Source organism: Phaseolus vulgaris, chromosome 5 (assembly GCF_000499845.2).
Source record: "Phaseolus vulgaris cultivar G19833 chromosome 5, P. vulgaris v2.0, whole genome shotgun sequence".
Taxonomy (NCBI): domain Eukaryota; kingdom Viridiplantae; phylum Streptophyta; class Magnoliopsida; order Fabales; family Fabaceae; genus Phaseolus; species Phaseolus vulgaris.
In genome coordinates, this window is record NC_023755.2 from 9526611 (window position 1) to 9550891 (window position 24281).

Here is a 24281-nt window from a genome sequence, read left to right on the forward strand (position 1 = left end):
ATTGATGGATTGTAGGAAATTTTTTTATAGGGTGCAGGAAGAAACATCCTAAACTATATTCTTGGATATTAGTAAATTTCTTTCAAAGAGTTAATGATACAATGCGACCCAAATCAACCAACAGGCAGACAAGACGGTACAAGCAATCTCAATGAGAGCATTTCTTCCTCCATCTCCATATATTTTTTTTGCACCTCCATAAATATGAAAAATTCTCATTTTTCCCTTTTTGGATTGTGCAATTCAAAAGTCAAAAGTGTTTTGTGGATTGCACAACATGGAAAAAATTATGGATTGTACATTTTTGGCTTCCAAATGACACAATTTTGAAAGTTATTTTTTCTTACAAAAAATGATGGAGGACCATCCAGAAGGACACATATTGGACCTTTAACTAGGGTCATAGCTAGAAGAATGGAAGAAGAAGGAGTTCATAAAACTCTATTTTTATGGAGAATTGATTTTTAACTTTTCTTTCAATTTTCCTAGTCTTATAAAATTGTAAAGAATAGTGTAGGATTTTATTTGAGCTTGTATTTGAGCCTTATTTGGGCTTATTTTTGGGTCATGTATTGTAAAGAATAGAACAAGATTGTCTAATCCTTAGAAAAGATTTTAGAAAGTAATGTATGGTCAGCCTAATTTGAAGAACATGGGAGCTTTGATGTTTCAAATCCATGATGAAGGTTGAAGTTGTGCTGCCTTTGGTTTGAGCTTAGTCTAGGTTGTTTAGAATTCTTGTAAAGATCATCCCTAGTCCCTTGCACAAGCTAGCTCAATCTATTTTAAAAGAGAAAAGTTTTTTTTCTAAGAAAAGAGAAAAACAACCGGTTGAAACCACAAAATAATCGGTTGTTTGTCACTTAGCTTGTTTGAAGGTTTTAAAACTTTTTTTGACTTGGTTAAAAACTGTTTAATCAATTCAATCGGTTAAAATGAATTTTCAACTGGTTGATTGTCACATTTCATAACAACTTTTTCAAACCTGTTGGATCTGTTTTCAGTTGGATCAAAACTGTTTTGGCTCATGATTGACTGCCTAGAACGGCTAGTTTTAAGAGCTATAAGTATGGCTTCTCTTTTGATTTCAAAAACAGCAAGTAAACACATTTACAGTGAGATTGAAATTGTTTTTTAGAAGAGATTCAAATCAAGTTTTGCAAGATTGCTAAATAGTTGTGCACTGGTTCAAGGTATGATCTTAGGAGCTCTGTGATTCCTGTAAATTCAGGTGTAATTTGTTCCTTTCATGATTCTTGTATTTGTTTTTTTATAAACTTGTGAAGTGTGTGAAAACCTGTAAAGTCAGAGGGTGTTAGTGTGTGTGCAGCAAAGAGGGTGAGTGGTTCTTGTGGTATCAATATCACCTCTTTGTGATTGTGTGTATTGTAATGTGTGATTGGTTACTAGTGGAACCTAGTGATTATTCTGGGAACTGGATGTAGCTCAAGGTTGAGTGAACCAATATAAATTGGCTGAGTAATATCTCTTTCTCACTCCTCATAAACTGTTTGATTTAATTCTGTTTTTGCTGCTGCCATAAACAACCGGTTAAAATGAAGTTTCAACCGATTGAATTTCTGCAAACAGTTTCTTTTACATTGTTTGATTGACTTCCTTGATTGCTTAATCTATGATTGTTGATAAAGCTTCATTCGTATTCAATCTTTGCGAAAATCTTTTGACAAACAATTCACCCCCTCTTGTTTAAACCATTAATTTTAACATAGTTATCATGCAAACACAAATAAGTAATTAATATAACCTAGGATCATCTAACAAATTTTTGAGAACATACTAATTTGAAAACTTATGTTATGGATGTTTTAAGAGGTTGTCCCATGACAAGGCTTCATTAAGAGAAAATGAGTAATTGGTCTTGAAGTAGCTCCAACATTCTTTCCAATCCTTGTTAAAATGCTTCTTGATCATCCTCTTCTTTGTTTTCCTTATTTTGAGGGATTGCATATATATATATTTTACATTTGTTAGGTGTAAACCTCCATTTTCTTTTTATTGAACTAATATATTCTTTCCAGATTTTGATATACATGTGATAGAAAAAATTGTCTTTGGTAACCTTCTATAACACCTGCTATGTCCACATCGCGATCTTTTAGTGATGCAAAACATCATCGTCATAGTTTTGAAGACTTTCAGACACCCTAACATGAACCAACAACAGAAGCAGGAAGACATTAATTTTCATCACATTCTGGCCAAGTTATGGCAAACATGTTGATACGTATAGAACAACACATGTGTCAGCGTATGGTTTCATACCATCCTCAGCAATTCCATATTGAACTAGGATCACCCTCAACTGCACTTCCCAATTGTGATGTACACTCGTACAAGCCATTTCAATCCCTCTTCAATCTCTACAATCAGAACAACCTCCACCATCAAAAGAAGAACCACAATGACAACGAAGAAATCCATTATGGAAAAGACGTCGACCTCGTTGTGGGACCAAACACTACTATAAAGATTCAATATCTCCTTAATGAACTGCATTATCAAGTTTACAATGTTTATTAATAATGTAATTTCATCACAAGTATTTATAATATTATGCTTCATTCAAAAATAACTTTGTTCGTGTTTAAATTCACTGCAAGAAAACGGTGAATTATCTTTCATATGTATGCGTGAACTAAGTGTAAATGCGGTTTTCGTGGGCCAAATCCACGCAAAACCGACGCAAAGTAATTTTTTTTGGCAATCTGACGCATAACGGACGCAGGTAGAGATTTAAATAAATAAATAAAAAATTTCAGTGTGTGTGGGCTATGACCGACGCAAAGATTGAGCTAAATATTATAACTTTTACTTGTTTATTGTATTTATTTTAATTTTTTTTAATATTATAATAATTTTTTTAATTTTAATAATTTTTGTATATGTTAGTTAAATTAAATTGATTACGTGTTTGTTTTTAAATTATTTTAAAAAAATATCTTAAATTTTTTTAAAAAGAATTGAAAAATGTTAAAAAATAATAATTGAGTAAAAGAAAAAAATGTATTTAAATTTATAAATGTTATATTAAATACTTAATTTTTTTAAAAAAAATTATTTTAATTTTATTTCATTTATAATATTATAATAAGTATTTAGATTTTGATATAAATTAGTTAAATTAAATTTATTAAATTGATTAAGTGTTTAATTTAAAATTATTTAAAGAAATTATCTTATAAAGTTTATAAAGAATTGAAAGATGTAGAAAAATAATAATTGGGTAAAAAAAATACATATTTAAATTTTAAAAATATTATGTAAAATATACATAAATTTAGGAATATGAATTTAACATGAAGTAATTAATGAATGTATAATGTAATGGAGGTATTTAAAATAGAGAGTAATTTTATCTTAAAATCTGAAAGTAAAGTTAAGAAAATAAAAAGTGAGATAAAACTTTTTATTGATAACTTCAATAAATTTGAATGTCATATTTGTGTAATGGTTAAATGAACGGTTGATTTTACTTTGATATCCATTGTGATTTAAAGAATGTTATTTGTCATAAATAAAACATAAGATCATTTTAAAGATTTATAGAGAATATTTATGATAGAAACATATATATATTAAGTCTAAGTGTGTGAGTAAGTAACTTATGCTTAATTCTTAAATTACCCTAAACTTGATCACATGTTTTATAATGTAATTGTTATAGTTATTAAATATAATCTCCAAAAAGACATTTGTGTTTTCCAATTGAAACACATAATAATATAGTAAGTTTTGAGTCACGAGATGATTCATGTGTAATATTTCATATAAGTGTGTTAATAGAGTTTCCCAATGCATTAAATAACATATTTATAGATTTAGGTTATTTTATTGTATGTCATTAACCTCGTATTAAAGATCATAAATGTTGTATCATGTAAAACAATTGTCATTGCATGAATAATAGGTCTTTGACATAGTAATTTTAGTAGACTTAGTTCTTAATAAATGTAACATGTATACCTCAATGTCAATTGAGTCTAGGATGTAATGAATTTAGAATCATGGAATAAAGTTGATCATTAGATTTTGGATTATAAGTTTATAAGCCCATTGACATTTTGGATTTAGGGTATATGTACTAATGTTTTTTTATTGCAGTTAATAAGGTAAGAGTTGAACTAAAAACTCGATTATAAAGACTAAAGGAGAGTTTCATAAGCAATTTCAATAATAGAATTCATTATATTCGTGATAGCAAATTTAATTATGTATTTATTTTTTTGTATAAATTAAATATATTTTTTGTTGTATAAATTAAATATATTTTTTGTTGTATAAATTAAATATATTTTTTGTTCTAGAAATGAAATTAAGTTATTGTTGTATAAATTAAAATAACTTTTTGTTGTATAAATTAAAATAACTTTTTGTTGTATAAATGAAATGAATTATTTTTGTTGAATAAATTGAATTTAATTGTTTTGTACAAATTAAAGAAAGTTTTTTTATAAATTTACCGTCCCGGGGCGTTGACCAAAGTCAAAGTCAAAGTCAACACATGGTGGGACCGCCCGAGGGCCCCAGAGAAGGGAAAGAAAGTCAACAGGTTGACCGCTTGGGGCATCGCCAGGTTAAGGCATCGCCTAAGAAAGGCGTCGCCCAAGAAATGCGTCGCCAGGTAAAGGCATCGCCTGAGAAAGGCGTCGCCAGGTAAAGGCATCACCAAGATAAGACATAGCCGAGTCAAGACATCACAAGGAGGGCTCGGGCCTCCTTGACAGTTCAGAATGGCGACAAAGAGAAAGAAAAAGGTGGCTTCAAGGCCACAGTCCTAGTACCAGTAGGGAGCAACCTAACTCGTGAAGTACCCACGCCACCGCTGGGAAACCCTGGGACAGATACGACCCATGAGGGGGCCACGCCCAGGGGAGAACCACGTGCATGGTACGAGAGAAAGGTAGATACACTCCCAAGGTGAGTGACTAGAAGTTGGGGGTGCATGAGTTGGCACCCAGAAAGTCACCCCCTTGCGCCAAATGCACTTTGAGAAAGGAGGGTTTGCACGATGGATTAACCCTAAGTTGGGTTACGGCGCTGTAGGGCCCTCCACGAAGAGTCGCGATCAAGTCAGAAGAACACGTGGCAATAAGCACTGAAAACATCAAGGTTTTCCTAAAAGTTCGCAAAGGTACGCGTTAATTCGGTTAAGATTCGAACGTTCCAGGGAATATTTTTATACGCTTTCAATGCGCTTTAACGCGTTTTAAATGCGAAAGGTGTATAAAAAGGGAGCCGGGGACGTTTGAAGGGGATCCGAGTTTTGACCTAATTCTCGCAACATTACACAGAGCACAAACCCTAGTTGTTTTCGCGACGCACCCACTGTGTGCACAAGACGATTAGGGCAACACCGTTTCAGTGATTCAGTTATCTTTCGACCACCTCCAGAGCATTCTTTACGGTGTTTCGGTACGGAGGTGCGTCATTTTTTATGTTTCTCGCTAGCTGACTTGATCGTCGGAGTGCAAACGGCCGCGAGGGCGCCCCTTTGTTCACTTCTTTTCAGGTATTCACAGACGGAGCAGAACGAAGGTGCCCTAGCTCGTGAGGACGAGCCCCGCACAGAGACAACCCAGGTCAACCGGCGAGAACATTTGGCGCCCACCGTGGGGCCGATATAAAACGTCAGTCCCATCACACAGTTTTTTAGTTGTAGTTGCAGTTTCCAACCCAGTTTCAGTTCCCAAATCGCACGCGCTATGAGTGAAGAGATGACCATGCAACAACTCATGGGCATGATGCAAGGGCTGCAAGAAGCAATGGCAGCATCGAAAGCGAAGCAAGAGTGCATGCAGACGGATCTCACAGCATCTCAGGCGAGAAACGATGAGCTCCACCGCGCCAACGAGGAGTTACGCCGTGGATGGCGCGACGCAGATGAACCTGAGACTGCCACCCCACCCATAGAATTCTCAACACCATTCTCACAGGCAATCCTAGAGATAGCAATCCCCAACACATTCACGGGGCCCAAAGTAATCTTCACAGGGATGGAGGATTCTGAGGCACACCTCACTGCGTTCCACACCCAGATGATGCTGGTAGGCGGTTCTAATGTCGTAAGATGCAAGCTCTTTATGAGCACCTTGATTGGGATGGCCATGGACTGGTTCATCAGCCTCCCAGAGGGTCACATCACGTCTTTCGCACAGCTTTCGCGGCTATTCAGAGAGCAGTATTTAGCCAACAGGGCCCCAGCCCCAGTCTCATACGACCTATTCGACGTGAAGCAGTATCAAGGGGAGACCCTGAAAGAGTACATAAGCCGCTTCGGGGCGCAGGTGGTGAAGGTGGGTACCACAGACGAACCTATGATCGTGTACGCATTCAGGAAGGGGGTGTGTCCTGAATCTTTCAACAAGTCGCTCAATCGTAGCCGCCCCAAAACTTTTGTTGAAGTAAGGCGTCGGGCGGTAGAACACATTGCCTTTGAAGGCGAGGCATACGAGAAGTGCACGACTGCTGCGCCCGCACGCCCAAGAGCGCAGATGCGCGCACATCTTGCTAGAGTCCACGAAGCCACTACAGAAAGAAAGAATCAAGATAGGAGGCGTACCTATGAGACAAGGAGAACCCAACCTAGGGGTCGATCAGAAGGAAGGAGAGAGGGCAATAGACCTCTAAGGCATAACTTTGTGGTGGAACTTAAAGACCTCATCGTTGTGCCCAACATAGCTGACAGGTTGAGGCCACCAGTGAAGTCTGACAAGGTACTGAGACCTCACAAGGAATCATGGTGCGAATTTCACGAAGCATTCGGACACCATATTAACAAATGTTTAGCGCTGGGCTATCAGTTGGATGAGCTTGTGAAGAATGGTTTCTTAAAAGATTATCTCGCTGGGTCCACTGCAACCACAGCCACAGCGACACCAGAGGAAGGTCAAGCACATGAAATCCCAACTCACGGAGAAGTGCACACCATCTCTGGCGGCTTTTCCGGAGGAGGACCCACTGCCTCTCAACGTAAGAAATATGTGAGGTCAGTAAGTTCAGTTGCAGAGGAATTTCCAGACGACCCATGGGAGTCAGACCTCGTTTTCACAAGGGTTGACCTGCGGGATGTCGTCCCACACGATAATGACCCAGTGGTCATTTCAATAGTCACAGCGGGAAGGAAGGTACATAGGGTCCTCGTCGACCAAGGCAGTTCTGCAGACGTCATGTTTTGGTCGACCTTTAATAAGCTACAGTTGTCCCTCGACCTTTTGAGACCCTATACTGGATGCTTGTATGGGTTTGCAGATAACCCAGTAGAGGTACGTGGCTACTTGGAGCTGAGGACGACATTCACTGATGGAGTGGCATCACGCATTGAGAGCATCCGGTACTTGGTGGTTAACGCCAATTCAGCTTACAATATTTTGTTAGGCAGACCTACCTTGAACAGATTAAGGGTCGTGTCCTCCACGCGCCACATGAAGATGAAGCTACCAGATCTTAGTGGCAAGGTGATCGTGATTAAGTCAGATCAAGAAGAGGCCCGTAAGTGCTATGAAAATAGCCTAAAGACAAAGAGAGGCGTGGTCATGGTGATCGAGCGACCACTCGTTTCAGATTCGCAAATGGAGTTAGAGTTGTTGAAAGAGGCGACGCTCGCGAAGTCCACGCCGGTCGAAGCCACCTTGGGGGCGACGCCCATAGAAGATGCACATACAGAAGGAAGAAACGGCGATTCCTCGCCAATGGAAGGAGTACACGGAGGGACCTCACCCGCAGAACAAGAGCTAGAGGAGGCAATGCCCGATGCATCCGTTGGGGCGACGCCTATGGAAGAGAACTCCACGAATGAGTCTCTTCCAGAGAATGTGCAGAATGAGCGACCCCGACCAGAAGATAACATAGTAGAAAGGCCGATAGGGGGTAAGGTGTTCAAATTAGGACGCTTGCTAAGCCAAGGAGAACGAGAAGAGGTAGCCGCAGTAATCTCGTGCACCTAGATGCTTTCGCGTGGATTGCGGCGGACATGCCAGGTATCGACCCAGACTTTTTCTGCCACCATCTTACCATGGACGCCAAGGTTCGCCCTGTGAGACAAAGAAGGAGGAAGTTCAACGAAGAGTGATGCCTCGTCGTGAAGGAAGTAACACAAAAGCTGCTCAGCACTGGGCACATCAGGGAGATACAATACCCTGAGTGGTTAGCCAACGTAGTTCTAGTGAAGAAGGCGAATGGGAAGTGGAGGATGTGCGTTGACTTCACATATCTGAACAAGGCGTGCCCGAAGGATTCGTATTCGCTACCCAACATCGACGCGTTAGTGGATAGCGCCTCGGGCTGTAAGATGCTGAGTTTCTTGGATGCATTCTCAGGTTATAATAAGATCAAGATGCACCCAAGGGATGAGAGTAAAACGACGTTCATGACAGAGACGTCCAACTACTGTTATAAGGTGATGCCGTTTGGGTTGAAAAATGCAGGTGCCACCTACCAGAGGCTGATGGACAAAGTCCTTGCACCCATGCTGAGAAGGAACGTGTAGGCCTACGTAGATGACATGGTGGTAACTTCACACGAGAGAGGGCAAAACGCAGCTGATCTGGAAGAGCTGTTTGCTACCATATCGAAGTATCACCTCAAGCTAAACCCAGAAAAGTGCGTTTTTGGCGTGGAGGCGGGAAAGTTCTTAGGTTTCATGCTCACATAGAGGGGGATAGAGGCAAACCCTGACAAGTGCGCAACCATCATCACCATGAGGAGCCCAACCTCAGTGAAAGAAGTTCAACAACTGACGGGGAGAATGGCAGCATTATCGTGATTCGTATCTGCTGGAGGGGAGAAGGGTCATCCTTACTTTCAATGCCTCAAAAGAAATAGCCGCTTCGCATGGACAGATGAGTGTGAAGCAGCGTTTCTCAAGTTGAAGGAATACTTGGCGACGCCACCGGTGCTTTGCAAGTCGCAGGTGGGCGTTGCCCTCCGCTTATACTTTGCGGTAACTGAGTGGGCGATTAGCTCTATGCTGGTCCAGGAACAAAACAGGTGCAGAAGCCCATTTACTTTGTGAGCAAGGCTTTGCAAGGCCCAGAATTGAGATACCAGTCACTAGAGAAAGGCGGTGCTAGTAGTAGTATTCTCAGCACGAAGGCTCCGCCACTATTTCCACAGCTTCACGGTGGTGGTGATGACAAACCTCCCTATCCAAAAGGTACTTCAAAAGCCAGATGTAGCAGGGAGGATGGTTCGCTGGGCGGTGGAGCTGTCGGAGTTCGATATCCAGTATGAACCCAGGGGGTCCATTAAAGGGCAAGTCTATGCCGATTTCGTAGCAGAGCTCTCACCAGGAGGGGACCCCCAAGAAGTGGAGTTAAGGTCACAGTGGATGCTCTTACTGGATGGATCTTCCAACCAGCAAGGGGGTGGCGCTGGAATAATCTTGGAGGGGCCTAATGGAGTGTTAATCGAGCAAGCCTTATGCTTCGCTTTCAAAGCGAGCAACAACCAGGCGGAGTACGAGGCGCTGATTGCTGGGATGCTGTTGGCTAAAGAAATGGGTGCTCAGAGCCTCCTGGCGAAGAGTGACTCACAGTTGGTCACAGGGCAAGTGACAGGGGAGTATCAGGAAAAGGACCCACAGATGGCTGCCTACCTAAGGTACGTCGAGGTGTTGAAAAGAGCTTTCGTTGCGTTTGAGCTGGTACATGTCCCTAGGAAGAAGAATGCCAGAACTGACCTACTCGCCAAGCTGGCCAGCTCAGGCAAGGGGGGAAGGCAGAGGACTGTAATACAAGAGACCCTCAAAACGTCGCAAAAGTTTGTTGCAGACAACAGGGTGGACGTTCTTCACGTTAGTACAACAAGAGGAAAACCAAGGAGTCATCGCTCTTTGAGTCAAGATACCGCGAGGGCACCCAGCATTAGTACTTATGCGACCTCGCCAGAAGAAGAAAACGGTGTACAAGTGTGTGCTTTAGAGGAAGGCGACACATGGATGACCCCTTAAAGAAGATACCTAGCGGACGGAATCCTCCCAGCAGAGCCGGAAGAAGGCAAGAAGATTAAGAGGAACGCCGTAAGGTACACATTAGTAGATGGGATATTATTCAGGCACGGGTTTACGCACCCCATCTTGACGTGCGTGAGTGGCAACGAGTGCACCAGGATAATGGCTGAGCTCCACGAAGGTATTTGCGGGAGCCACGTGGGAGGAAGGTCCTTGGCATCCAAGGTAATACGTGCAGGGTTTTTCTGGCCAACAATAAGAGAGGATTGCGTGCGATACGCCCAGCATTGCAAGCAGTGTCAGATGCACGCTGACTGGCACAAGGCGCCGCCAGAGGAACTGAGATCCATATACAGCCCATGGCCTTTCCATACTTGGGGAATTGATATCTTAGGCCTGTTCCCATTGGCGATAAGGTAGATGAAATACTCGATCGTGGCCATCGAATACTTCACCAAGTGGATAGAGGCCGAACTAGTGGCACAGATCACTGCGCACAAGGTATAACACTTTGTTTGGAAAAACATTGTATGTCGTTTTGGGGTGCCAAGGCGTCTCATTTCGGACAATGGCACCCAGTTCGCGAGCCAACAATTGGGGCTATGCACAGAAGTAGGAATCAAGCAGGTGTTTGCATCAGTCGTACACCCCCAAACAAATGGGCAGGTCGAGTCAGCAAACAGAGTTTTGCTGAGGGGTTTGAAATGCATATTAGAGAAGGCTAAAGGGGCGTGGGCAGAAGAAGTACCAAGGATTGTATGGGCCTACCACACCATGCCTCAATCCTCCACCATGGAGACGCCTTTCAGCCTAGTGTATGGATCGGACGCCATGATTCCAGTGGAGATCCACGAGAGCTCGCCTCGTTTCCTAGGTTTCGTGGCAGAAGAGTCCAACGAAGAAAGGAGGGTGAACCTGGACCTAATAGATGAAGCCAGAGAAGAGGCAAAAATTAAGGCTGAGGCTGTGAAGAGAAGAGTAGAGCGTCAGTACAGCTCTAAGGTGAAGCTACGACAGTTTCAAGTTGGTGATTTGGTCATGAGGAAGGCTCACCCTTACGAGTTGGAAAACAAGTTGTCTCCTAAGTGGACTGGACCATTCAGAGTGACCAAAGCCAAAGGGAACGGTTCGTATAAGCTAGAGACCCTAGAAGGGGGCCCCATCCCACGTAGTTGGAATGCGGCGAATTTAAAGTTTTATTTCAGTTGAAATTTTGTAAAGGAGACACTCTTTTTCCCTCCCGGGGGATTTTTAATGAGGTCACCCAAATAAAGAAAAAATAAGTTTAAGATTTTCTTGCCTTACTTTTCTCTTTCATATAAGATCAAAGATTAAAGAAACAAAAACAAAGATTCAAGGCGTCGCCAAGATAAGGCGTCTCCAAGGGTAGGTATCGCCAAAAAAAAAAGGAGCGGAGGTCAGACACAGAGCAAGATAACAGGTATGTCAGTATAAGTTAAAATCTGAGAGCCTAGTCCTTGAGAAGGGGTTAAGAGATTCCTTCGGGACGCCTCCTCCTCAAGTATGAATAACTAGCCCCAGTAACAGATGTCAGTATAAGGTAAAATCCGAGAGCCTAGTCCTTGAGCAGGGGTTAAGGGATTCCTTCGGGACGCCCCCTCCTCAAGTATGAATAGCTAGCCCCGGTACCAGATACCAGAGAAAGTTAAAAATCCAGGTGTCTAGTCCTTGAGCAGGGGTGAGGGGATTCCTTCTGGACGCCCCCTTCTCAGGTATGAATAGCTAGCCCCGGTGTCTGGTGTTTTAGACACCCTGAGGACGATACAGCGTTGCTTTAGTAAGCCTCTCCTCAGGTGTGGGCACCAAACGCAAAGAGATAAAGGCTAAATTGCCTCGGTGTTTTAGACACTCCATGGACGATACGGTGCTGATTATATGGGCCTCTCCATGGGCGTGGGCACAAGAGCGCGACTTTTTCTCCAAGTGTCTAGATATGCTGAGGACACCCAGAGCAGGTCCCTCCTCGAGCATGGGCACCCAATACAGTTGAGATAAGCCCTCCTCGCTCTCGAGCGATGTCGAGGCCCAAAAGAAAAAGGTGAGACCCCTTTCACCCTAAGCAATGGTAAAGCCAGCGATACCCTTGGTAGTAAGCGATTGGGGGATCAAGAACAAGTAAGGAGGAAATGAAGGAGGGAAGCGTAGGGTTACCAAAGGTAGGAGAAATATGCGAAGCTAAATCCTCCTTTACCCGTGGGCAACGACGGAAAAGGCGATGCTTTCGTGAGTAAGATTCCTCGCAGATACAAAGACCGAATAAGTTTCCTAGTGAAGAGATCAAGGGAAAGGTACGCGTCACGACTTAGGAAGGGAGAGTAAAAGGAAGTTACGTGCTACCTAAAGGGGTAAAACGATGAATCACGCGTCGGAAGAAGCTACCAATTACTCCTTTGACGGGATAAAGAAAACAGAGATAGATAAAGAGTAATAAAAGTTGCAAGATACCAGAGAAGATAAAGCAGCAAGGATATAAAGACAGAGGGCGAATAAATATTTAAACAAGAGCCAATTGTCAGTGTTACAAGTAAATGTACATGCAAAATTACAGGGAAGGGGCTCAAGATGTGCATCGATTCACTCCCCAAGGTCGAGGGGGACGACCTTCCCATCGACAATATGGTTGAAGGGGTTGCAGTTGAAAATGTCAATTCCCAGGTTTTCGCAAGAAGCTTGAGCTAGAGCCTCCTTGAATCCCTCTGCAAAGGTGTCGGCCATATTGTCAATGAGCTTCCCCTTTGCCTTCTCCAATTCTGCAATGGTGGAGTCTCGGGCTTCCCTCTCTGCAATGAGCTCCCCCTTTGCCCTCTCCAGCTCTTCAATTGTGGAGTCACCAGAGGCTAGCTGCTTTTCAAGAGCTTCCTTCTCCACTTGAAGCCTGTTCAGTTCAGTCTGAAACTGATTATGCTCGGTTTGGAGAAGGTTGAGTTTTTCCATCTTTTCAGCTAGCTCCCCCTCGGTCTTCTTCAGCGATTGTCCCCGAGCAGCACATTGATCAGCAAGTAGTTTCTATTGTGCCTCGGAGGTTCTCATCACCGCTTCAAGGGCGACGATCTTGGACTGAAGAGACGCTACCTGTTCAAGGAGCTCAGTGAGCCGTTTGCAGGCTTCCGCGTTGGACTGTCGGGCATCTCTCAAGGAGGCTTTGTAGACCTCCTCCTGGCACGCCCAGCTGTGGCACAAGTTCTCCTTCTCTTCCTTCAGGGCGGCCACTTCCTGTCGGAGGGTTTGAAGCGCACACGCCTCGACAGCTTTGGACTTTGCTTGGGCATGCCACTCAAGGGCAACGACCAAGAAGGCACCCAGGTACAAGGCATGCTCTCTGACCGTGGCACCCCGGAAGGTTCACCTGGCGACAGCTTATCATTAAAGCTCAACCGCATGATGGGAGGGGGAATTGTTATGAGTTCTGGGGTGGTTGTTGGGGCGGTCGGCGTTGGTGTTGTTGTTGATGTTGGGATTGGTGCTGGTATTGGTGCTGATGAAGGCATAGACTCCACCACCCCTTCATCTTGGACTGTTTGGCATGGGGGAGATGTGGCGCTAGGGGGCTTGTTGATGGAGACCAAGTTCAAGACCAAATGGAGGCCAATACTCAAAGACAAGAGGAGGAAGAGGCTCAAGTACTAGACGCTCATGGAGTTGATAGCCCACCTCAAAGGCTTACAAGAAGTCAATTCAAAGCATTAGGAAATAATGGGAGGTTGTTCTCTCTTTTTGTAATATCTTTGTTTGAAGGTGCTTAGAGGGAAACAGAAGAAACCTCTTTTGTAAAAGCATCTTTAGGTCTTTAGTTTAGGAAAATAGTAGGAAGCTTGGGGGGTGTGAGCTTAGTACAGGGGTGTAGGCGTAATAGGGAGGTGCCAAACCAAGAGAGGAAGTCACACCTTCCTCATGCTCTAGGATTGGCGCCACTTTTATGTCATTTGGGGGGAATTTTGAATTTAATTAGCTCTTCATTTCAGCACCTCTTAGGCTATAAATAAAGGTGCTTACCTTGTAAAATGTAGATTGGAAAATTGTAATAGAGAAACTCTACTCAATTTGAGAGAGAATTTGTGAGAGCTTGCTTCTCCTTCACCTTGTCTTATCTTGAGTGCATTTGGTTCTCTCAAGTGGCGGCACTAGCTCACTCATCTTGGAGTCTTCATCCTCTAAGTGGCGTGATCATCAAACCAAAGCATCCATCTCCATAAGTTCTTCTTTCTTTCATCTCCATTATCATACAAAGCATAAACATGTCTTAGCTTCTTTTGTTCGGTTCATCTTCCTTCTCTTGCACTAATGTTCGGCAGTTTTCATTTGTTTCTGTTTTGATTCGGTTCTATAGCTTCATTTCATATTCTGTTTGGTTCTTATGCTTTCTTAAGAGTTTCAATCGGTGCAATTGCATTTTTACACAATTTGTTCAGTTCAATTGACAATAGATGGCTCCTCCATATGAGTTTGGTGTTTGGTGCAAGTCTTGGTGAGTTCTTGAAACATAAAACCTTGATCCAATTCTATTATAAGTGCCTAAGTTATCTCCAACTCAAGTTGAGTCCATAGAATGTCAAAGAATCATCTCTTCTTTGCTATTGGATTAACGAAGAAGAGCGCGAGTGGACGACTCGATTGGTCCTCCTTCTCTTGTAAGCAGGCCCCACATTCGAGTCGTCATTCTCGGAAGAAACGACAAGAACCCTCTTGCCTTTGTCGGGAGGGGCTACGGAGGGAGCACTAGCTGCAGCCAGTGGGACTGTAGCAATGGGAAGAGGTGAGCTAGGTGTTTGAAGTGTTGGAGGAGAGTGGGGTGTTTGGGCTGTGGAAGGTGTTTGCGATGTAAGAGAAGAGTTTGGTGTTTGGTGGGAATGGGGGGAATTAGGCGTTTCGGTAGAATGTGATGGTGGTGATGAATTGGACTTAAGGGGGGAAGGGTTGGAGGTGCCGCCCTTTGCAGACTTCGCGCTAAGACGAGCCTTCAGAGATCTGGCCAAGTCAGCTCGTGTTGCAGAATCCATCACTGATGCTGCACCAGAGCAAACCAAGCAACAAAAGATTAATTAGAAAGAAATGTCAAATGCGGAGGGCGAGGCATGGAAACACAGAATCAAAATTCGAACTCAGGGACAAGTACAGGATTCCGCTCTGCTACGAAGGTAAATTCACAAAGCAATAGCACACGTGGGGGTTAGAACAGATAAACATTGCTTGCAATAATTAGAGCACGACCAAAAATCAGATATGAAGAAAACAAGTAAAGGACGAAACCCCCTACCGAAATATGCAAAGAGAGCGTTGGCCTTAAATTTGCGAGATATCAATGTTGGGGTGTGGAAGACGACTTTCAGGCCAGCTAACGCCACACACACCTCCCTATCAACAGAGGCCAACTCGTCCAAAGATTTAGGTTTGATCGGGTTGGGCTTCTCCGTCCAGTATAGGGGGAAGCCATCCAGGGCTGTAGGGTCGTACTTGGCGCAACACACCCTGAAGAAGTTACCCTTCCAACCTTTGAAGGAATTTTGGAAAAGGGTAAAGAGGATCCTGCTAGCGACCCCAGAAAAGCTCACCCAGAGACTTTTCCCTTGCTTTTTCACTTCAAAGAAGTGAAGGAAAACATCCACTGATGGAGGGATGCCCAGGTACCCACATAAGATCTGGAAAGCCTGGACGAAGGCCCAGCCATTGGGATGTAGTTGGGCAGGGGCCACATTGACCTCTGTGAGCAACTCCCTCTCAAAGGTCGTGAATGGAAGGCGCAGGCCGTTGCGCTTGAATACCGCTTGGTAAAGGAAGAAGAAGGGTTTTCCCCCGTTGGACCTGTCGTCCACGCAAACTGGATCCCTAGGGGTGCCATGACGAATGGAGATATGCGAATCATGGGTTTTGCAGAAGGCGTTGAAGTTATACAACCGCAAGTCACCCAGATGATTCTCTACGTCTTCAACGGTAGTTAAACTGTGCATTCGTTCAAGAGCTCATCGGAAGCCCACGAATAAAGGGCCTTGTAGTGAACCCTTGGGGGAGGGGGATTGGGTGTTATTTTTGTTCGCTTCATGGATGGATGAAGAGCTGAAGAAAGAAGAAAAGGTAAAGGTTCAGCAAAGAGGGCTCGAAGAGGCAAGGGGGGAGAAAACCCTAGAAAATCCTACCCACGCGGAAAAGAGAAGAACGGAGAAAAACGAAGAAATAAGAAAAACACAGAGACGCGGAAATGAAAGCAAACCGAGGCAGTTATGAGGTTAATGCAGTAACGAGCAAGAGCAAACAAGAAAGAAAAACCATACCTTTGAGGTTGGTGTGTAGAAAGGCGAGAGCTTTCACAAGGAGAAAGAACACGAGAGTTGCAGAGAATCGCAAGGGCTTCAGAGAAGGGATGAACAGTAGAAGAGAGTGCAAAGAGATGAATGAAACAGTGACTCGAGCACGCGTTTTCAAAAGTTATAATGTTAACTCAAGAAGCGCTAACGACGCGCACCCTCAGCCGTTGGATCGCGCCACGTGTCGAAGGATTAAGCGCTAACTTGAAGCGCAAAGGGCACCGAGCGTTGACCGTGCGATTGAGCCACGTGTGACGAGATTAGAGCATGACCCAAAGCGTCACCTTTCTCGCTCAGAGAATGTCACATCGTCAGAGCACTCGAAGGTACGTCACATTAGCGGTACGGAAAATGTCACGTCAGCTGATCAGAGAATGACACGTCATCAGAATGCCACGTGGACAATAGGGCGAGGCCTTAGTCTTTTCGCTGAACACAAGTTATCAGCTCAAGACTGGGGGCTTGTGTACCGTCCCAGGGCGTTGACCAAAGTCAAAGTCAAAGTCAACACATTGTGGGACCGCCCGAGGGCCCCAGAGAAGGGAAAGAAAGTCAACAGGTTGACCGCTTGGGGCATCGCCAGGTTAAGGTGTCGCCTCGCAAAAGCGTCACCTAAGAAAGGTGTCGCCTCGCAAAGGCGTCGCCCAAGAAAGGCGTCGCGAGGTAAAGGCATCGCTTGAGAAAGGCGTCGCCAGGTAAAGGCATCACCAAGATAAGACATAGCCGAGTCAAGACATCACAAGGAGGGCTCAGGCCTCCTTGACAGTTTAGAATGGCGACAAAGAGAAAGAAAAAGGTGGCTTCAAGGCCACAGTCCTAGTACCAGTAGGGAGCAACCTAACTCGTGAAGTACCCATGCCACCGCTGGGAAACCCTGGGACAGATACGACCCATGAGGGGGCCACGCCCAGGGGAGAACACGTGCATGGTACGAGAGAAATGTAGATACACTCCCAAGGTGAGTGACTAGAAGTTGGGGGCGCATGAGTTGGCACCCAGAAAGTCACCCCCTTGCGCCAAATGCACTTCGAGAAAGGAGGGTTTGCACGATGGATTAACCCTAAGTTGGGTTACAGCGCTGTAGGGCCCTCCACGAAGAGTCGCAATCAAGTCAGAAGAACACGTGGCAATAAACACTGAAAACATCAAGGTTTTCCTAAAAGTTCGCTAAGGTACGTATTAATTCGGTTAAGATTCGAACGTTCCAGGGAATATTTTTATACGCTTTCAATGCGCTTTAACGCGTTTTAAATGCGAAAGGTGTATAAAAAGGGAGCTGGGGACGTTTGAAGGGGATCTGAGTTTTGACCTAATTCTTGCAGCATTACACAGAGCACAAACCCTAGGTATTTTCGCGGCGCACCCACTGTGTGCACAAGACGATTAGGGCAACACCGTTTCAGTGATTCAGTTATCTTTCAACCACCTCCAGAGCATTCTTTACGGTGTTCCGGTACGGAGGTGCGTCACCTTTGATGTTTCTCGCTAGCTGACTTGATCGTCAGAGTGCAAACGGCCGCGAGGGCGCCCCTTTGTTCACTTCTTTTCAGGTATTCACAGACGGAGCAGAACGAAGGTGCCCTAGCTCGTGAGGACGAGCCCCGCACAAAGACAACCCAGATCAACCGACGGGAACAATAAATTATACACATTTCTTTTATACATTAAATTTATTTATTTTATTGTATAAATTTAAAATAAAATGAATTAAAATTTTAAAAGTTTAATATAATTTTTGTTCAATTATATTTAAGCTACATACTAAAAAAATTTCACCGTGTCCCACATTTGCCCCCAAACTTGCCCCACTCACGTTTTCCCCAATCTCCCTAATTAGAAAACTTAAATAAGAAAACCTAATTCTGTGCCTTCAACTGCCCTCCACCCTCCACCGCCGCTGGTCCACCGCAACTCCAGCGCTGCTCCACCGCCGGTTGTTTTTTGTTCTCGTCTTCCTTTTCTGCCTCTTCTCCATTTGTGGTTCCCTCAATATTTTTTTTTTTAACTTTCATTTCAGATCTTCTCTTGTTCTCCATTTGCAGTCCCTCATTTGTTGAGCTCCACTTTCTGCTTTACAAATTCACAGGTAACGTTTTAAAATATTTATCAACGACTAATTTGTTTGGAAAACACATTCTGGACCATGTGCAATTTTATATGGTAATACCTGTACTAATTTTTAGATTTTTTTTTATTAAGATAGATAGAGCAGAATAATTTGGTGTTGATATCTATCACACATTCTTTTAAACTCCACCGCTTGTGAAGTCCATACTAGTGCCTATAAATGACACATTGGTAGATCCTCTTTTATGTGGCATGTCATCACATACCATCTATTCTTTCCTTTATGGCATTACTCATCCCTACAAAATGCACGTCCCTCATCACACAACAACACGTAAATTCATACTACCTAACTTAAATAGAGGTTGCTGAGAGTAAAAAATATGGGCATGAAAATTACAAATAGTTAGATGGGGTGTATAAATTAAATAAGGGCTGCAGAGAGTAAATTATCTGGGCTGCAGATTGGGCCAGAAAATTACAGATAGTCATGTGGGGTGTAGAAATTAAATAGAGGTTGCTGAGAGTAAAAAGTATTGACAGTAGATTGGACCAGAAAATTAAAAATAGTTACATGGGGGTGTATAAATTAAATCCGGGCTGCAAAGAGTAAAATATCCGGGCAGCAGATTGGCCCAGAAAATTACAAATAGTTAGACGGGGGTGTAGAAAATAAATAGAGGCTGCTGATAGTAAAAAGTATGGGCAGTAGATTGGGCCAGAAAATTACAAATAGTTACATGGGGGTGTACAAATTAAATAGAGGTTGCTGAGAGTAAAAAATATGGACAGTAGATTGGACCAGAAAATTACAAATAGTTACATGGGGTGTATAAATAAAATAAGGGCTGCAAAGAGTAAAATATCTGGGCAGCAGATTGGCCCAGAAAATTACAAATAGTTACATGGGGATGTATAAATTAAATAAGGGCTGCAGAGAGTAAAATATATGGGCAGCAGATTGGGCCAGAAAATTATAAATAGTCACGTGGCGTGTAGAAATTAAATAGAGGTTGCTGAGAGTAAAAATATGGGCAGCAAATTGGGCCAGAACATTACAAATAGTTACATCGGAGTGTATAAACTAATTGAGGGCTGCAGAGAGTAAAAAATATGTGCAGCAGAATGGGCTAGAAAATTAGAAGTAGTCGAGTGGAGTGTAGAAATTAAATAGAGGTTGCTGAGAGTAAAAATATGGGCAGCAGATTGGACCAGAAAATTACAAATAGTTACATGGTGGTGTATAAATTAAATAAAGGCTGCAAAGAGTAAAAAATATGGACTAACTTTTTTTCAAATAACTAAATTGTGATACATAAAAAGTGAATTAACATACTAAATTTATTTAATTTGTATATGTATGCATTAAATGAAATTAAGATATATGAGTTACGATCTTTATATGGTCACGTTAAATGAAATCACGATGTATGTATTATGATGTATGTTTATACGTCCTATTCGTATAGGATTTATAAATACTAGATTCTTACACTAGCACGATAATTAATTACATAAATTAGTATGTTTTAAATATTTAACATACTAAGTTTAAACAAAAAAATTCACATGTGACATATGCAGTGTATTGGACACTAATATTCATGTATTAGATCGTTTGTAGCGTCAATTAAGTGTTGATAATTTCATCATCAACATGCAGAATAATGGATCGAAATTGGATGTATGAAATGCTTTATTCTTCAAGAAGATTGAGACAACCCTTCATTGATGGCGTTCATGATTTTGTTTCTAAGGCAATCAATCAAGTTTCATACATACCAGATGGAGGGGGTAAGGTGTCCGTGTGTGAAATGATCTTGTGAGAAAATTCTCAGACCTTCTCATGTCAGACTTGCTTCAACATGGCTTTCAACCAAACTATAGGGTATGGATTTATCACGGAGAACCAAGAACAAATGAGGTTAACTTGAACATTGCATCCACCAGTTATGATAACATTAGGCATGATGACGACTTTGGGTCATTAGTCGAAATGGTGAACAATGCATACATGCAGGAAAGTGATATAAGAACTCGTTATGTCAATGTTATCGAGGATGTAGAAGAACAACCTAATGCTGAAGCACAAAAGTTTTATGATATGTTAGCATAAGCTCATGAACCCATTTATGATGGATCAACTCAGTCTAAATTTTCAATAGCTATAAGGCTTTTGGGCGCTAGAACCAATTGGCACACAACTGAAAAATGTTTAGATTATTTCATTGAAATGTTACTTGATGTTGCTCCATTAGAGAATTTCATACCTAAGACTTATTATGAAGCAAAAAAAGTTGTCTTTACTCTCGGTTTGAAGGCTGTCAAGATTGTTTGTTGTGAGGCTGAATGCATGTTGTATATTATAAGGACGACATCGAATTGAATGAGTGCAAATTTTGTGGTCTTCCCAGGTACTTGCCTCGAAAGGGTCAGAACAAAACATATAAAAGGGTGGCAATAAAAAGAATGTTTTATTTGCCTATCATACCGCGATTACAAAGACTATATACATCAATGGAGTTAGGAAGGCAAATACGGTGGCATTATGAAAACAACACTAATGATGATGTTTTACGACATCCATCTGATGGGAAAGCGTGGAAACACTTTGATAGTGTATATCCCGAATTTGCAGCTAAACCCCATAATGTAAGGTTGGGACTGTGTTATGATGGATTCACTCCTTATATCCAAGCTTCAACATCACCATATTCTTGTTGGCCAGTGGTTGTCACTCCTTATAACCTACCTCCTCAAATGTGTATGACGAAGTCGTACATGTTTCTAAGTTGTTTGATACTTGGTCCTACTAACCCAACAAAAAAAATAGATGTATACTTGCAACCACTTATTGATGACCTCCAAAAATTATGGAGTGAGGGTGTTTTCACTTATGATATATCATCAAAAGAAAATTTTGTCATGCGAGCTTGTCTAATGTGGACAATTAATGATTTTTCAGCATATGTGATGTTGTCTGCGTGGGGGACTAAAGGGAAATTAGCTTGTCCTTATTGTATGGAGGACACAAAAGCCTTCACCCTTAAGCATGGTGGTAAAAGTTCTTGGTTTGATTGTCATCGACGGTTTTTGCCAAACAATCATCCTTTCAGGAGAATTCAAAGAAGATTTCTTAAAAACTGAGTTGAAATGGATGGCCCACCTTATGCCTTAAACAAAAATGAATTATGGGAGATTCTTTGTGATTTTCCAAAAGCGACAGATGGTCCATTTGAATATTTGTCTAGGTATGGACAATATCATAATTTGAACAAAAGGGCAATATTTTGGGATCTTCCATATTGGAAGGACAATTTGTTAAGACACAACCTTGATGTTATGCACATAGAAAAAAACTTTTTTGATAATGTCTTCAACACTGTATTGGACGTTAAGAACAAAACAAGAGACAATCACAAGGCGAGAATGGATGTTGTTGAATTGTGTGTTCGTGGAGACTTGGAGTTGGTTCAATTAGAAAATGGAAAGTTAGCAAAGCCAAAGGCCAACTACACATTCTCAAATAAAGATGCTAAGTCAATTTACAAATGGATCTCGGAGTTGAAGATGCCAGATGGTTATGCCTCCAACATTGCAAGGTGTGCAAACGAAGACAAGGGAAGTATGCATGGCATGAAAAGACATGACTGTCACGTTTTCATGGAGTGTTTACTCCCAATATGTTTTCGGTCATTTCCAGAGTTTGTGTGGAGTGCCCTTGCTGAATTAAGTCGATTCTTTAAAGATTTATGTTCTAATACATTGAGAATGAATGATCTTGTCAAAATGAAAGAAAGCATACCAATCATCTTATGTAAGTTAGAACAAATATTTCCACCAGCTTTCTTTGATTCAATGGAACACCTTGTCGTTCATCTTCCTATGGAAATATTTGGTGGTTCTGTTCAGTATCGTTGGATGTATCCCTTTGAAAGGTAAACATTATGTTAATTATTTTAATGTTTAAGAACATGTGCAACTTATAATAATTACTACTTTGCTTTAGGATGATGGGAGATGCAAAGAAATCGGTGGGTAATTTGGCACGAGTAGAAGGATCAATATGTGCATTCTACCTACATCGTGAGATAACATATTTTTGCTCTCATTATTTCAAACATGTCAGCTTGTCAAATAGAAGTTTGAGAAATGATCCTCGAACATTTATAAATGAGGAAGACCCGTACACATTGTCAGTTTTGAATAAATGTGGACGCCCTAGTGGTTCTAGCAAGGACTATTGGTTAAGTGATAAAGAACATCGTTCTGCCCATGTTCATGTCCTCATCAATTGCAATGAGGTCAAACCATTTCTTGAGTAAGTTTAATTGTACATAATTTGAATTAAATTATTGTAGGTTGTGTAATTCGCTAACTAATTCTGATAAATATTTAAAGATTGTTCTTACAAGTGTACTCAATCAATGACGAAGATGCTTCGATAGTCATACATGCTAATTTTCCCGAATGGTTCAAGAGCTACATAAGTGTAACCTAAACCCATATGTGCTTCTTATTAAATCATAGTTTCATAAATAAATGTAATGTTTTCTTATCACTAAAACATAGGTTCACGATGAAAGGAATGTAATCAACCCAAACTTGAAGGGACTTTCTTGGGGACCTAATTCAAAGACAACATCATGGAACATCTACTTCGTTAATGGATATTAATTTCATACAAAGGCATGGGCTAATGGTAAGAAAACAACAAATAGTGGGTTGTATGTTAAAGGTGTCACTAGCGGAGGAGAAGATGACTTTTATGGTACAATTGATCATATATATGAATTGGAGTATGTTGCTCTCAATAAGAAGATCCCGCTTTTCTATTGTGAATGGTTTGATCCTACAATTAATGTTGGGACTAGATTTCATTCACAATATAATTTAGTTGAAATCAAGTTAAGTGGAAGATACGGACCCTGTGATCCATTCATTCTTCCCCAGAAGGTCAAACAAGTTTATTATCTCACTTATCCAAACATATGTAAAAACCTTCGTGGGTGGTGTGTTCCAATTAAAACAAAACCTCGAGGATATGTGCAAGTTGACAACATCAACGATGAATTGCCATATCAAGCTGAGGAGACATCTAATGTGTTACTAGTTACAAGAATTGAACATTTACAATGTTTAGCTAACACATCTAATGTTGAAGTAGTTGATGACGATGATGATAATGAAGCACGTAATAATGATGATGATGAAGATGTTGACCTCTTAAATGAAGATTATTCGGAACATCACATACACAATGACGATTCAGATTTTGATAACAATGAAGACTAATGTATATTAATTGTAATAAATTATAAACAAAACATGGTATAGACCTGGGAAACATCCCTTATTCTGGTATTTTACCACCGTCTGATCTCGGTAGTCCATATATTTCATTCCATTCCTCGACACCATCTTCTAGCCCGTCTTCCTCTATCCCCTCGTCCTCTGGGCATGGAGAATTTCGGCATGCATATCCACACCCCACTATATCACCTCATCACACACATATTTCATCATCTTCACACCTTCTTAGTATTCCAGTATCACCAAGGCCATCATTCTTTGTTCCGACTTACCATCAGAGTGTCCCTACACCACTCCACCAGACTTAGAGTTTTCCATTCCAGCTTACTCCTGGTACATTTGTGCAGCCCACCCCTGATACTTTTGTGCAGGCCACCCCTGGTACATTTGTGTAGACTACTCCTTATCCCATTGTCCACACCACATCTTCTCCATTTTTCCTGACTACTGCTGGCTCTGTGCAATGCCTCTCTGACCATGTTGACCATGGTGTCACTGCTGCTTCAAAGCACGACCTCCCCTCTGAGGAGGTCTAGCGTGACCCTATTGGTAGGGTCATCATCCGACTTCTTGGTAGAGGGTAAGTCATCCTAAATGTATATTTAGTTTTATCT

General features: G+C 41.9%; 1 protein-coding gene and 1 long non-coding RNA gene across 2 annotated transcripts; both read left to right on the forward strand.

The window, feature by feature from the left end:
• The first annotated feature begins 5723 nt into the window (after positions 1-5723).
• On the forward strand, positions 5724-7964 carry LOC137833937 (uncharacterized). Its single transcript, XM_068642007.1, has one exon. The coding sequence runs from the start codon at positions 5724-5726 to the stop codon at positions 7962-7964; it is 2241 nt and encodes a 746-aa protein (XP_068498108.1).
• Positions 7965-18046: 10082 nt separating this feature from the next.
• LOC137835107 (uncharacterized) lies at positions 18047-24182 on the forward strand. The gene is made up of 3 exons (XR_011085014.1): positions 18047-18220; positions 18305-18373; positions 20018-24182. It is a non-coding gene; the product is annotated as an uncharacterized lncRNA (long non-coding RNA).
• Positions 24183-24281: the final 99 nt, after the last annotated feature.

Bases quoted from the DNA above. Each gene is read 5' to 3' on its own strand.
- LOC137833937 (XM_068642007.1), top strand. From the start codon at position 5,724: ATGAGTGAAGAGATGACCATGCAACAACTCATGGGCATGATGCAAGGG.